This window comes from Carcharhinus amblyrhynchos, chromosome 9 (genome assembly GCF_965287045.1).
Source record: "Carcharhinus amblyrhynchos chromosome 9, sCarAmb.v2.hapA, whole genome shotgun sequence".
NCBI lineage: Eukaryota > Metazoa > Chordata > Chondrichthyes > Carcharhiniformes > Carcharhinidae > Carcharhinus > Carcharhinus amblyrhynchos.
In genome coordinates, this window is record NC_137332.1 from 84,650,747 (window position 1) to 84,665,572 (window position 14,826).

Consider the following 14,826-nt stretch of genomic DNA (forward strand, 5'->3'; position numbering starts at 1 on the left):
CCTGTATCTGCTGATCCTGTCCCTTGGGAATAATCCCTCCCTCCTGTGTCCCCAGATCCTTTCCCTTGGGAACAATCCCTTCCTCCTGTGTCTCCTGATCCTGTCCCTTGGGAACAATCCCTCCCTCCTGTGTCTCCTGATCCTGTCCCTTGGGAACAATTCCTGAGGGGAACGTCTGCTCTCTCACCATCACCAGATGGTGAAATATTCAACGGGACTCCAGGGGAAAGTGAAGATTGAGGGCTGACCTTAAAGCCCTTCTGTTGTCACAACAAGATTTAATCTAAAAAGAATCCCTTTTCACGGAAGGGGAGAGGTGAGAGTGACTGCCCTTGACATCAAGGCATCATTTCACCCAGTGTGGAATCAGGGAGCCGCAGCAAAACTGGAATCAATAGGAATCAGATTGGAGGTCAGTCATCTGAGCTCGTGGACATCACTGCAGGAGTTCCTCAGGATAGTGTCCTCGGCCTAACCATCTTCAGCTGCTTCAACAATGACCTTCCTTGCATCATAAGGCCAGAGGTGGGGATGTTGACTGATGACTGCACAATGTTCAGCACTATTCAGGATTCCTCAGATACACAAGCAGTTCCTATCTGAATGCAGCAAGACCTGAACAATGTCCACATCTGAGCTGGCAAGTGGCAAGTAATATTCATGCGACACAAATGCCAGGCAATGACAATCACCAATAAAAGACACTCTAACCATTGCCCCGACATTCAATGGCACAACCATCACAGAACACCCATTATCAACATCCTGGGGATTACCATTGACCAGACACTGAACTGGGTGAGCCATAGAAAAACTCTGTCTACAGAAGCAGGTCAGAGGCTAGGAATCCTGTGGCGACTGACTCACGTCCTGACCCCCAAGGCCTGTCCACCATCTACAAGGCACAAGACAGGACTGTGATGGAATACACTCCACTTGCCTGGATGAATGTATCTCCAACAACATTCAAGAAATTAGACACCATCGAGGACAAAGCAGCTCGCTTGATTGTTATGCCTTCCACAAAACCTCCACCACCGATGAACAGTGACAGCCATGTGTACCATCTACAAGATACAGCACAGGAACTCACCAAGTCTCCTTTGACAGCACTTTCCAAATACACAAGCACTACCACCTAGAAGGACAAGGGCAGCAAACACCTGGGACACCATCACCTGGAGATTCCCCGCCAACTCATTCACCATCATGACTTGGAAATATATCGCACTTTCTTCACTGTCACTGGGTCAAAATCCTCGAGCTCCCTCCCTAACAGCCCTGTGGATGTACCTGCACTTCACGGACTGCAGTGGTTCAAGAAGGCAGCTCACAGGAAAATAGGGATGGGTAGTAAATGTTGTAAGAAGTCTCACAACACCAGGTTAAGGTCCAACAGGTTTATTTGATCGTAAACACCACAAGCTTTTGGGACACATTGTTCCTTCGTCAGGTGAGTGGAGAGTTCTGTTCAGAAACAGGGCATATAAAGGCACACAACATTTACAGAATACTGATTAGAATGCAATCTTTACAGATAATCTGCGACTGAATTCTTAAAGGTGCAGACAATGTGAGTGGAGATAGCATTCAGCATAAGTTAAAGAGATTGTATTGTTTCCAGACAGGACAGTAAGTGAGATGTTGCAAGTTCAGCAAATCATGGGGGTTTCAGATAGTGTGACATGAACCCAAGATCCCGGTTGAGGCCGTCCTCATGTGTGCAGAACTTGGCTATCAGTCTGTGCTCAGGGACTCTGCGCTGTTGTGTGTCGTGAAGACTACCTTGGAGAATGCTTACCCAAAGATCAGAGGCCGAATGCCATGCCCATGAGAAGGGAAATTGTGAAATTAAACAGGAGTTTATGGATTGAATGATGTATTATGAATAGAGTATTATGAACTGTCCACAAATCTACCAACATTTGTGTTATCCGCATTATGAATGTGCGAATGACACAAAGGTTGATGGATTTGCGGATAGCGATGAGGACCATCAGAGGATATAGCAGGGTATAGATCAGTTGGAGACTTGGGCGGAGAGATGGCAGATGGAGTTTAATCTGGACAAATGTGAGGTAATACACTTTGGAAGGTCTAATACAGATAGGATATTTACAGTAAATGGCAGAACCCTTAAGAGTATTGATAGGCAAAGGGTTCTGAGTGTACAGGTACACAGGTCACTGAAAGTGACAACGCAGGTGGAGAAGGTAGTCAAGAAGGCATACGACATGCTGGCCTTCATCACCCGGGCACTGAGTTTAAAAATTGACAAGTCATGTTGCAGCTCTAAAGAACCTTAGTTAGGCTGCACCGAGAATTTTGTGTTCAATTCTGGTTGCCACACTACGAGAAGGATGTGGAGGCTTTGGAGACGGTACAGAAAAGATTTAACAGGATGTTGCCTGATATGAAGGGCATTAGCTGTGAGGAGATGTTGGAGAAACTTAGCTTGCTCTCACTGGAGCGATGGAGGTTGAGGGGAGACCTGATAGAGGTCTACAAGATTATGAGAGGTGTGGCCATAGTGGATAGTCAGAAGCATTTTCCCAGGATAAAAAAGTCAATTACTAGGGGGCATAGGTTTATGGTGCAAGGGGCAAGGTTTAAAGGAATGTATGAGGCAGATTTATTACACAGGGAGTTGTGGGTGCTTGGAACTCGTTGCCGGGGGAGATGACGGAAGCGGATACGATAGTGACTTTTAAGGGGCGTCTTGACGACTATATGAAGAGGATGGGAATAGAGGGATATAGTCCCAGAAGGGTAAGTGTTTTAGTTAAGTCGGGCAGCATAGTCAGTGCAAGCTTGGAGGGCCGAAGGGCCTGTTCCTGTGTTTTAATTTTCTTTGTTCTTGGTATTTCTCTCTGAGGTCGGCCCTGTTGAAAATGGATTGTTTCCAGATAAAAACAAACTCTGCGATGTTCTATTGGTGTCAGAAGGAGAGAGCAGCAGGAATCTTTATCATGCATGTTCAGTGGGGAAGTTTTGTCGAAATTGATCAATAAAATCAAGAAGGAATTCCAGGCTGGAAGCCAGGCTTCAGGAGCTTTTAAACACATCGGTTAAAACAGGAAGCAAAAGAATTTAGGTGTGACATTGAACCGACAATCATTTGGGAAATGTTCATCCCATCCCAATAAATGTGGTCAGATCCTCACAAAAAGGAGATCCAGTGTCCCAGGAAGAAAGGGATCCTTGGAGAATTTTGATTGGACAGTTGACCTGTGTATTCAGCCCAGACCTGATGCCAGTTGTGAGGTGTTGGAGCAGAGTACATGATGAAGCAGGCCAGGACAGAGGGGAAGCTCTGACAGCAAACTAAACATTGAGGGAACTAAACTTGGAGAAACCCACACTCAAGTTCCCAGCCCTGACTGAACCAGGTGAGATGGGTGGTAAGAAGCAGAAAGGATATACCCAATGGTGGGGATGTCCAGAACCAGGGTTCACAGTCTGAGGATCAAGGATAGAGTGTTTAGGACAGAGATAAGGAGAAATTTCTTCACCCAGAACATGGTCAGCCTGTGGAATTTGCTACCATAGAAAGCAGTTGAGGCCAAAACCTTGTATGCTTTCAAGAAGCAGTCTGTAACTAGTGGTCTTGAGCAGGGATCAGTGCTGGGACTTCTATTGTTTGTAATATATACAAGTGACTTGGAAGAAAATATAGTTGGTCTGATTAACAAGTTTGCAGATGATACTAAGATTGCTGGAGTTGCGGAAAGTGATGAAGATTATCAGAGAATATAGCAGGATACAGATAGGCTGGAAAATTGGGTGGAGAATTGGCAGATAGAATTTAATCCAGATAAATGTGAGATGATGCATTTTGGTGGATCCAATTCAGGTGGAAGCTATAAAATAAATGGCAAAACCATCAGGAGCATAGACACACAGAGAGATCTGGGAGTACAGGTGCACAGATCCTTAAAAGTGGCAGCACAGGTGGAAAAGGTGGTGAAGAAAGCATATAACATGCTCACCTTCATCGACTGGGGCATCGAGTATAAAAGTTGGCAAATTATGTTCCAGTTATACAAAACGTTGACTAGGTCACATTGGGAATACTTTGTTCAATTCTGGTCGCCACACTACTGGAAGAACGTGGTGGCTTTCGAGGGAGTACAGAAAAGGTTTGCCAGGATGTTGCCTGGTATGGAGGGCATTAGCTTTGAGGAGAGAGTGAACAAACTGGGACTGTTGTCCCGGGAAAGACAGAGACTGAGGGGTACCTGATAGAAGTTTATAAAATAATGAGGGGCAAAGATAAGGTGGAGAGTTGGAAGCTTTATTCCCAATTACAAGGGGGCACAAGTTCAAGGAGTGGGGAAAAAGTTCAGTAGAGGTGTGCAGTGGAAGTTTTTTACACAGAGGGTAGTGGTGGCCTGGAATGCAGTGCCAAGTAAGATGGTTGAGGCAGTTATGTTAGCAATATTTAAGACTTTCCAAGATAGAAACATGAACAGGCAGAGTATAGAGGGATACAGGGTCTAGATAGAACAATGTGATTGGCACAGGCTTGGTGGGCTGAAGGGCCTGTGCCTCTGCTGCATTGTTCCTGATTCAGTTCGATAAAGCACTTGAGATGGAAGGGATCAAAGGAACAAAGGATACACGAGGAATGCTGTTGAGTTGGATGATCAGCCATGATCATAATGAATGGTGGAACAGGCTCAAAGGGCCAAATGGCCTCCTCCTCCTCCTAGCTTCCACGTTTCTATGTAAGATTTAGTGATGCTTCACATGCCAGTCTCCTGGGTAGGTTTTTGAGCAGCACAGGATTCATCATATTCTTGGTGGGAAAAAATACGAAATGTTACCCTTTAATTTGAGAATCCAAGAAGAGTTGTGAAAAGCACTCATTGTTCTCCATGGGATAATGTCCAAGATAATGCAGCGGAAAAGGGCTAAGAATAGACTTCGCTCACAGAAATACAATGTTCAAGAGAAGGGAGATCTCCAAGATACAAAGACTTAACACGAGTCACCAATTTTCAAACTGCTTTACAGATAAACATGCCTGTTCCAAGAAATTATTAATTATGTTGGGACATTATAAAGAAAAAGTGCATGTTTTGCTTTGTCATTGTGTCTACATATGGCAGGGTTTATGATGGTTTTGTTTCATTTAAATCTGTTGTCTTTAAAGAAAGTGGGATGAAGGTATTACACTTCCATAACAGTTTGAGGACCACAGCATATTACCTTGTCCAATACCAGTATCCTGGAATGGAAAGAGTTCAAATTCCTCCCAGTGCCTGGGTTCCCCAGGCCTGTAACATTGTTATTGTGCTACCATCCCTCCCTGTTTCCAAACTGGCATTTTCACCAACTCAGCCTTTGTCAATGTGCTCGCCATTGCATCCTTTGATATTTATATTCTTCATCCAATTAGATTGTTCAAGACAGGTGATGATCATTGGTCCAATGATCAATGGACTCAGTTTGGAAGAGTTGAGTGCGGAGAAACAAACAGGTTGTCTCTCTGCTGGGCTGGTCTGAGAATAAACTGGCTTCATGTAAAATCAAGTTGAAGATAGTTGGGGTTTGGAAAGTGCAGTTGTAAGTGTATTGTGGAATAGGTTTTTGCAGGGATGGATACAGAAGGGGGTGGGTTTGGGGGTGTGGAAGGGGGATATGGCTGGGGAGTGATACAAGGAAATGATCAGAGATGGTCTGATCTCTGATTGAAATTATGGCAGCAGTGAGACCATGTGAGATGGTAAGGTCAAGGGGAAGGTGGTGAATATGCGGTGGAGGATTTTGACTGCAATGATTTAATCACAGCAACTTCATTTCACCCCTTTGACCTCAGACCATTTCCACATTCTCAGATATAACTCAACAGCAGATGGATTTTGGATGTCTGCTGAAATGTGACAATCAGACTCCATTGTTTCCATAACAACTGATTAAACATCAGAATTGTGATTGTGATGGTTTAATCCCAGCAACTTTCAGTTTCTTTTCTGTTTTCAATCTTGTCACTCAAGAGATTCCAGATCAAACTGATCATTTTCAAATGATTGATCATTGGATTTGAATCCAATCTTCTGCTGATGTCATTGATTGACAGGCCAAGCAGCCAATCAGGACAATCATTGGTGAAATGCAGCCAATCAGCTGATGGGGAGGTGGGACATTTCCAAAGCACTCACCAGACAGATACTGAATATTCTTCATGTTTATTACCTTTTACACATTGACATTGACAGAAAAAAGACTTGAATAAACAGCCCAGCCAGAGGAAGCTGGAGAAATTCACAGGGAGAATGGAGGTTTATTAAAACACTTGTGGAGATTTTCTCAATAACATGAGAATCCTGTCCCTTTAAACAGTGACTAAAGCTTCAATTGTAACTGCAGGGTGAGCAGGAAGGAGGTCTGGTTTACTGAAGCAGATACTTCAGAGGGTCACGTTATTTCTGTACAGCTGACAGTCTTCAGCATCTTCGAGAGGTTTTACTTGTTATCACAAATCCACACTGTTCCCATCAAACACTCCCAGTGAAGGAAAAGCACAGGGTTAGATACAGAGTAAAGCTCCCTCTACAATATCCCAACAATATTCTTTAACCCCTGACCCTCAGAAGTGTCTCAGACCCAGTCCCGAGAAGGAAGAGAGTTGTAATTCAATGCTGACAATGACCTTTGTCCTCCCAGCTCACCCCTGTTCTATTCCAAGTTGTGTCTCCTCTGTGGACTGTCTCTAACACTCTAGGCACATTCTGAACTCCTGACACTCTTGCTGAGGGGTGAGGAGAGGCTCACGTGGGTGAGGGCACAGGAGAAGCGAGCGTTGGACTCCCAGTCGGAGCCAGAGAGGGTCAGCAGGCTGCTGACGCTGTAGGTGTTGTCCGAAGCTCGCAGGTAGTTGCTGGTCTGAACTCCGTTGGAAATGGCTGCACCATCCTTCTTCCACTTCACCTCCACCTCATCGGGATAGAAGTGATCGGCAAGGCACACCAGGGTGGCAGTGCCCTTGGTCTTGACCTCCTCCGGGGAGGGGGGCAGCAGGGTCAGCGTGGGTTGTGAATTCTCACGGGCTGGAAGAGAAGAGAAGGAATTTTAATCACTGCCATTTTCAGGCTTTCAACATCCCGAATATTAACTGGGATCAAATCCGTGTCAATGTTTCAACGTTACACAATTCCGAAAATCTATTCCAGTGAGCTGTTTTAACCAGTACAGAAACATCCCAAGAAGAGAAGGGGCAGTTTTGGGTAGTTTTAGAGAACAAATCTGGGTAGCTGGAATTTGTATCAGTGGGGGAACATTTGGGTAACGCTGATCATCATAAAGTTAACGATTTAGAGTTCTTATGGAAAAGAGGAAAGATCGATCAAGGGTAAAAGTTTTAAATTGGGGAAAGGCCAATTTCATTAAACTGGAATTTGCCAAAATGAACCAGAAACAGCAACTTGAAGGTAATCAGTGTCAGAGCAGTGGGAGGATATTTGAGCTGGAGATAGAAATATATTCACACAAAGCAATAGCATGGGATATTGCAAAGAGGATAACTGAGGAATGAATACGGCTGGTTAGAAAGCAAAAAGATAACTTGTGTGTGGAGGGGAAAGGCACAGAGATGATTCTGAATGAACAATTTAGGTTAGATATTACAAATGAGAGGGACAAATCTGACATTGTATTTCAGGAGGAGAGAGATTGTGAAATAATTGATTGGATAATGTTAGTGAGAGAGGAGGTATGAATATACTTATCATTTTTGAAAGTGGAGAAATGCCCAGGCCCGGGTGAAATGTATCCCAGGATGCGAAGGGAAGCAGGAGAAGAAATAGCGGAGAGCCTGACCATAATTTTCCAATCCCCTCTCGCCACAGTTGTGGGGTGGGAGGACTGGAGAACGGGTAATGCTGTACCGTTGTTTAAAATTAGAAGCTGATGGGATCCGAGGGAAAGTGACAAGTTGGATTTCAAAGTAGTTCAGTGTCTGGGGGTAAAGGTTTGACTTGAAGCTGGTTGAATCATTTTACAATGTTACTGAAATATTTGTAAAAAATTACTACAAATTCAGCACTGAAATGGTTAATAGTGAGACTACTTAAAAACACAGTGTCCCTTTAACAGAGTGTTAACCAGTCAGGAAGCTGGAACTATTGCTCAGTCTGTCTGGGGGAAACAGGTTGAGCATCAACAAACCTCAGATCACACACAGATCAGGAGAACTTTATCCCAGAACATTGGAGCAGACTTGGATCAACACACTTCACACAGGATTCCCATTGGCTGGTGTAGAAGCTTCTAGATTTCATTTCAAACCTTCCTGCCCAGCACTGGGCTGAGGTCAAGGGTGAGGCTAGAATTAGTCTCAGTGTCCGGGGGTCAGACAGGGTCACTGCTCCGAATGACCCCATGAACTCTGGAGGGTGCGAGTGTGTGGAGAATGGGTGAGAGTCAGGATCAGGAATCTCCAAGCTCAAAGACAGAATTACATTTCTATAGCACCTGTCACCACCGTCTCAGGAGTGGGATTTGAAGCATCAGTGTGTTTCTGTGGATTCTCTGCTGCTTTCAGTTCAATGAAGAGTGCAGGAGGACATGGCAGGAGCAACAACAGACAGACTGAAAAATGAGGTGTTAACCTGGTGAAGCTACAACACAGAGACTGTGTGCCAAACAGCAGAAGCAGCAAGTGATAGACAGAGTTAAACCATCCCACAACTAATGGATCAGATCTAAGCTCTGCAGTCCTGTCACATCCAGCCGTGAATGGTGGTGGACAATTAAACAACTCACTGGAGGAGGAGGCACCACAAATATCCCCATCCTCAATGATGGAGGAACCCAGCACATCAGTACAAAAGATAAGGCTGAAGCATTTGCAGCAATCTTCAGCCAGAAGTTCCGAGTGGATGATCCATCTCGACCTCCTCCGGAGGTCCTGCAGACTCGTGCTCCAGAACATTCCATGCCCTTGGCCAAGCTGTTCCAGTGCAGGTACAACATTGGCATCAAGCTGGCAATGTGGGAAATTCCCTGGTTATGAATTGTCCACATAAGACAAATCCAATCTGCACAATACCCATCCCTTCAGTCTAATCTTGATTGTTAGCAATGTGATCTGAACATATCTACAGCGATATCAAACAGCACTTACTCTGCAATAACCTGCCCATTGACCCTGACTCTGGGTTCCAGCAGGGTCACTCAGTTCCTGACTCATTACAGCCTTGGTTCAAACATGGACAAAAGAACCGAACTCCAGAGATGAGGTGAGAGTGACTGCCTTTGATATCGAGGCAGCATTTGACCAAGTGTGGTATCAAGGAGGCCAAGCAAAACTGGAATCGATGGGAATTAGGGAGGAAACTCTCCGCTGCTTGGAGTTATACCTGGCACAAAGGAAGACGTTTGTTGTTTGGGGTTTAACTCTACAATTTATATTAATGAGCTGGATGAAGGGAATGAGAGGATTGTCGCTAAATTTACTGATGATACATTTATGAGTAGGAATGCAAGTTGTGAGGAGGATACAGAGTCTGAAAAGGGATAGAGATCGGTTCAGTGAGTGGGAAAACATTGACAGATGGAGGATAATGTGGGGAAATGTGAGGTTGTCCACTTTGGCAGGAGGATAGAGCAGAATCCTAGTAAACTGGAGAGATTCTCTCAAGTGATCTGGGTGTCTTTGCATCCAGGAACAGAAAAAAATTAGGAAGACAAATGGAATGTTACTGTTCATTCCAATGAGGATGAGTATAAAAGGAGGGATGTTTTGCTACAGCACATTGAGAAAATCACACTTAGAATATTGTGGACACTTAGGGTCTCCTTACTTAAGGAAAGATATAGGAGAATTGGAAAGAGTTCAGAGATGGTTCACTAGGCTGATTCCACCGAGTAAGGGATTGTCTTATGAGGAAAGCTTGAGCAAGTTGGGCCGATACTCATTGGAGTAGAACTTATTCCACCACCTCAGCACCATCTTCACCAGGGCAATTAGGGATGGGTGATAAATGCTGGTCTGCATAGAATCACAGAAAATAGGAACAGGAATAGGCCATTTGGCCCTTTGAGCCTGTTCCACTCTTCATCATGATCATGGCTGATCATCCAATCAGTAGTCAGATCCTGCCTTCCCCACCAAATTCTTTCATCCTATTTACCCCAAGAGCTAAATCTCACTCCTTCTTGAAAACGTATAATATTTTGGCTTCAACTGCTTTCTGTGATAGTGAATTCCACAGGTTTACCCCTCACTGGGTGAAGGAATTTCTCCTCACCTCAGTCCTAAAAGGTTTCCCCCATATTCTCAGACTATGATGCCTCAAACTGGACGCTCCCAGCATTGGGAACATGCTTCCTGTATCTATCCTGACTCGTCCTGTTGGAATTTTATAGGTTTTTATGTGATCCCCCCTCATTCTTCTGACCTGCAGTGGGGGCAGCACGGTGACACAGTGGCTAGCACTGCTGCCTCACAGTGCCAGGGACCCAGGTTCAATTACCAGCTTGGGTCACTGTCTGTGTGGAGTTTGCAAATTCTCCCCATGTCTGCGAAGGTTTCCTTCAGGTGCTCCGGTTTCCTCCCACAGTCCAAAAGGTGTGCAGGTTAGGCCAAGCTAAATTCTCCCTCAGAATACCCAAAGAGGCGCCGGAATGTGGCCACGCGGGGATTTTCTCCGTGACTTCATTGCAGTGTGAATGTAAGCCTACTTGTGACTAATAAATAAACTTTAAAAAAACCAACTCAATCTCTCCTCCTACATCAATCCCATTCTCGCAGAAATCATTCCAGTAAACATTTGCTGCACTCCCTCTGTCCCAAAAATATCCTTCCTCAGATAAGGAGAGCAAAACCGGACACATTATTCCCAGTGTGGTCTCACCAAGGCCCTGTATAACTGCAGAAAGACAGAATTACGAGGGACAGAGATCGGGTAGATATGAGGAAACTTTTCCCCTTAATCACAGAGGCAGCAGATTTTGAGGGATTTGAGGGAAATCCTTTCACTCAGAGGGTGCTGGGAATCTGGAACTCACTCCCTGAAAGGGTGGTAGAGGCAGGAACCCTCACAACATTTAAGAAGTATTTAGATGAGCATTTGAAATTCCAAAGCACACAAGGCTACGGATCAAGTGTTGGAAAATGGGTTTAGAATAGTTAGGAGCTTGATGGCCAGCAGAGACAGGATGGGCTGAAGGGCCTCTTTCTGTGCTGTAAATGTCTATGACACTCTGACTGAACCAAGATGGCCGAGAATGTAAAGTGACCAACTTCTGGAAAATTCCGATGTGGATTATATTGACTGACCAGACCCGAGAGAAGATGGAATATCACACCTGAAAGTTAGTAAGAAGTCTCACAACACCAGGTTAAAGTCCAACCAGTTTATTTGGTAGGAAACCCACAAGCTTTCGGAAACGCTGTTCCTTTGTCAAGTGTGACAGGAAACAACAGGGAAGTGGGTTAAAATTCCAACTGTATCCCTGAGCTGTGTGTACTGGTGCTGGGGTGACAGAATGTGAGTTGAGACATTTTTCGGGGTGCTCCAGTTTCCTCCCCCATTCCAAAGGTCTGCAGGTTAGATGGATTGGCCATGCTAAATTACCCCGAGTGTGTTCTTTAGGTGGGTTAGCAATGGTAAATGCGCAGGGTTACAGGGAGCCTGGGTAAGAAGCTCTTTTGGAGAATCGGGTGAAAAGATTTCCCTCACGTCTCTCAAAATCTGCTGCCTCTGTGATTAAGGGGAAGAGTTTCCTCATATCTACCCTATCTCTGTCCCTCGTAATTCTGTCAATGGACTGAATATCCTCCTCCTGCACTGTAGGGATTCAATGGCTAATAAAAAACTACATGGACTGTGTAAGGTTTCCACGGGTGAAGGGATCCATTTTAAATGAACCCTGTTGTGACCAATCGAGGGCGGGATTCCAGCTGATTACTCCTCACCCAGAGGAAAACAAAATTGGGATCCGGTTCAGGAAGTTAACAAATGAGGGACCCTGTCCGAGGACTGGTCACAACATGTACACAGCAAGATCCCACACACAGCAATGAGAACAATCAGCATTTTCAGTGATGTTGGATCCGGAATAAATGTCAGAATGAACTCATCCCAAAGAGAAAGTAACAGAGAGTCTCCCCAAAAGCCTGGAACACTGAAGCCACTGGATTGTGAGCCCTGCTGTGGCTGTTTGTCATCAGAACTTCAGCAAGAGATAAGCAGGGAGTGGAGAGAGCAGAGTGAAAGCTGGGGCAGGTGGCACCTCGGTATCTCACTGTGCTGCTGCTGTGATCAGTTATATCAGAGAGTGAGACAGAGAGTTCAACTTCACATCAAACTCTGCCTGTGTGTGTCACACTGAGACTGACAGGAGTCTAGAGAGTGATTTCACTCCATGCTGCAGGAATGTGAACACAGTCTGCAAACGTCCAGATCTCCTCCACACGGTGGGTAAAAGCTGCTTACTTATATCTTGCTGCTTAAAGGGGGGAATGGAAGGAAAGAAATACAGCTGGACTCCCTGTTCTACACAGTGTTCTTCAATCAACCATTTCATTGACTGCAGCTTCCTCACTAACACCTTCAACTATTCAGTATTTGTGTTTGAGAAAGTTTCAGCATTGAAAGGGTTAATAATGGAGGATTGGGCTTTACTTACTCAGTCTGAGTTTGGTTCCTTTACCGAACGTAAGGCACACTGACAGCTTCCAGTGGAGGAGCTGTACAAAAACCTCTGTCTCTGACTCACTCACTGTCTCACTCATCTTTCTCTCTCACTCTTTCTCTCTCTCTGTTTCTCTCAATGTCTCTGTGTTTTGTTGGGAGAGTTGAGAATTCTAATTTGAGATGATAAATCTTTCAGCTGCTCTTCATATGTGGACATGGAGAGTAAGAGGGAAACTCGAGGCCTTCAGTGAGCGGTGGACACCACAGGGACTGGAGTGTGTAGCGGACAGTGCAAATAATTTGTTCAGTTTACTTTCTTGTGTTCATTATATATTATATAAAACTGTGGGATGTGTCAGTACAGGAGGTGGGACTGTGTGTCCATTATTATATATTATATAAAACTGTGGGATGTGTCAGTACAGGAGGTGGGACTGTGTGTATTGGGGTTTTTGTAAGGCTCTGTATCACTGTGTCTAGCATAGCTGTTATATTGCTGACAGTAATAATCAGCGACATCCTCATTCTGAACATTGCTGATTGTCATGGTGAATCTTGTCCCAGATCCACTGCCGGTGAATCGGTCGGATACTCCTGTGAATCGAGTTGATGCCTCAGAGATCAGCAGAGCCGGTTTCTGTCCTTCTCGCTGTTGGTACCAAGCAATATTATTGTAAATGCTTTGACTGGCCGTACAGGTGATGGTGGTGGTCTGGCCCAGGCTCACTGACAGCACCGGGGGAGTCTGGGTCATGATGATTTCTCCATTGATACCTGAGGAGTAATAGAGAAACAGAGTGAAGTAAGAACTGTCACAGAAAGAGGCTGTACAATGAGATATTGTTGGAGACACTGACTGTTCCTCTCCTTTCAGCAGTTTCCCTTCAATCACAAGTCAGGAGAATTGGATTGAAATGGAGAGCAGGGAAATATTCAAGGTGGAAGGAGAGAGATTTGTACCTGCGATGCAGAATGCCAGAGGCCAGAGCAGCTGGATGGCTGAAATCATGGTGTGTGCTCGTGTCCCTGTGCCTGGTTACTGATAAACTCTCCCTTCACTGGGCTCTGCTTTATAAAGCTGCAGCCTGTGAGAGTCTCACTGCCTGTTCCTCAGTTTGTAAATGGTCTGACCCAGAGAAACCACGTCAGCACCTTTCACTTCCTCTTCTTCTCTCTCCAGAGAGGCTGAGGGACAGAGGCTGAGGGACAGAGACTGAGGGTCAGAGACTGAGGGTCTCTGACCCTCAGTTTCTGACCCTCAGACTCTGTCCCTCAGTCTCTGTCTCTCACTCTCTCGATATCTCTCCCTCACTCGCTGTCTCTCTCTCTCAATATTTATCCCTCAGTCTCTCTCTCAGTCTGAGTCTTTCTCTCTCGATATCTGTCCCTCAGTCTCTGTCTCCATCACTCTATTGATATCACTCCCTCAATTGCTGTCTCTTTCACTCTCTGAGTAACTCTTCATTAGTCTATGTTTCTGTCCATCACACTCTCACTGTCTCCCTTTCTTGTCCTTCCTGTCTCACACTCTTTGTTTACCCTCTCGTTCACTCTTTTTCTCTCTTCTCATTCTCCCTCCCTCTATTCCTCTCAGTTTCTCCCTCACTTTATCTCATAGATTCATAGAGGTTTACAGCAAGGAAACAGGCCCTTCAGCCCAACTTGTTCATGCTGCCTTTTGTTTTTAAAGCCCTAACTTCAATTGCTGTATTTGGCCCATATCTGTCTATACCCATCTTACCCATGTGACTGCCTAAATACTTTTTAAAAGACAAAATTGTGTCCGCCTCTATTACTACCTCTGGCAGCTTGTTCCACCTCTGTGTGAAAAAATTGCCCATTTGGACACTTTTGTATCTCTCCCCTCTCACCTTAAACCTATGTCTTCTAGTTTTAGAATCCCCTACCTTTGAGCAAAGATATAAATTATCAAGTTGATCTATGCCCCTCATTATTTTACAGACCTCTATAAGGTCACCCCTCAGCCTCCAAGAGACAGAAAAGCTCCAGTCGATCCAACCTCCCCTGATAACCCAAATCTTCTCTGAACTGTTTCTAACACAATGATATCCTTTTTCAAATAAGGAGGCCTTAACTGTAGACAGTATTCCAGATGTGGTCTCACTGAGACCCTGTACAGCTGCAGTAAAACTTCCCTATTTTTATATTCCATTCTCCTTGT

The 14,826-nt window shown here is 44.8% G+C and overlaps 1 gene segment (V, D, J or C); it reads right to left on the reverse strand.

Moving 5' to 3' along the window:
- Nucleotides 1-6,591: 6,591 nt before the first annotated feature.
- LOC145348450 (Ig kappa chain V region Mem5-like) lies at nucleotides 6,592-13,653 on the reverse strand. The segment is given in 4 exon segments: nucleotides 6,592-7,052; nucleotides 12,637-12,675; nucleotides 13,116-13,418; nucleotides 13,605-13,653. Coding segments are annotated over 4 exon segments (720 nt in total).
- Between the last annotated feature and the right edge of the window lie 1,173 nt (nucleotides 13,654-14,826).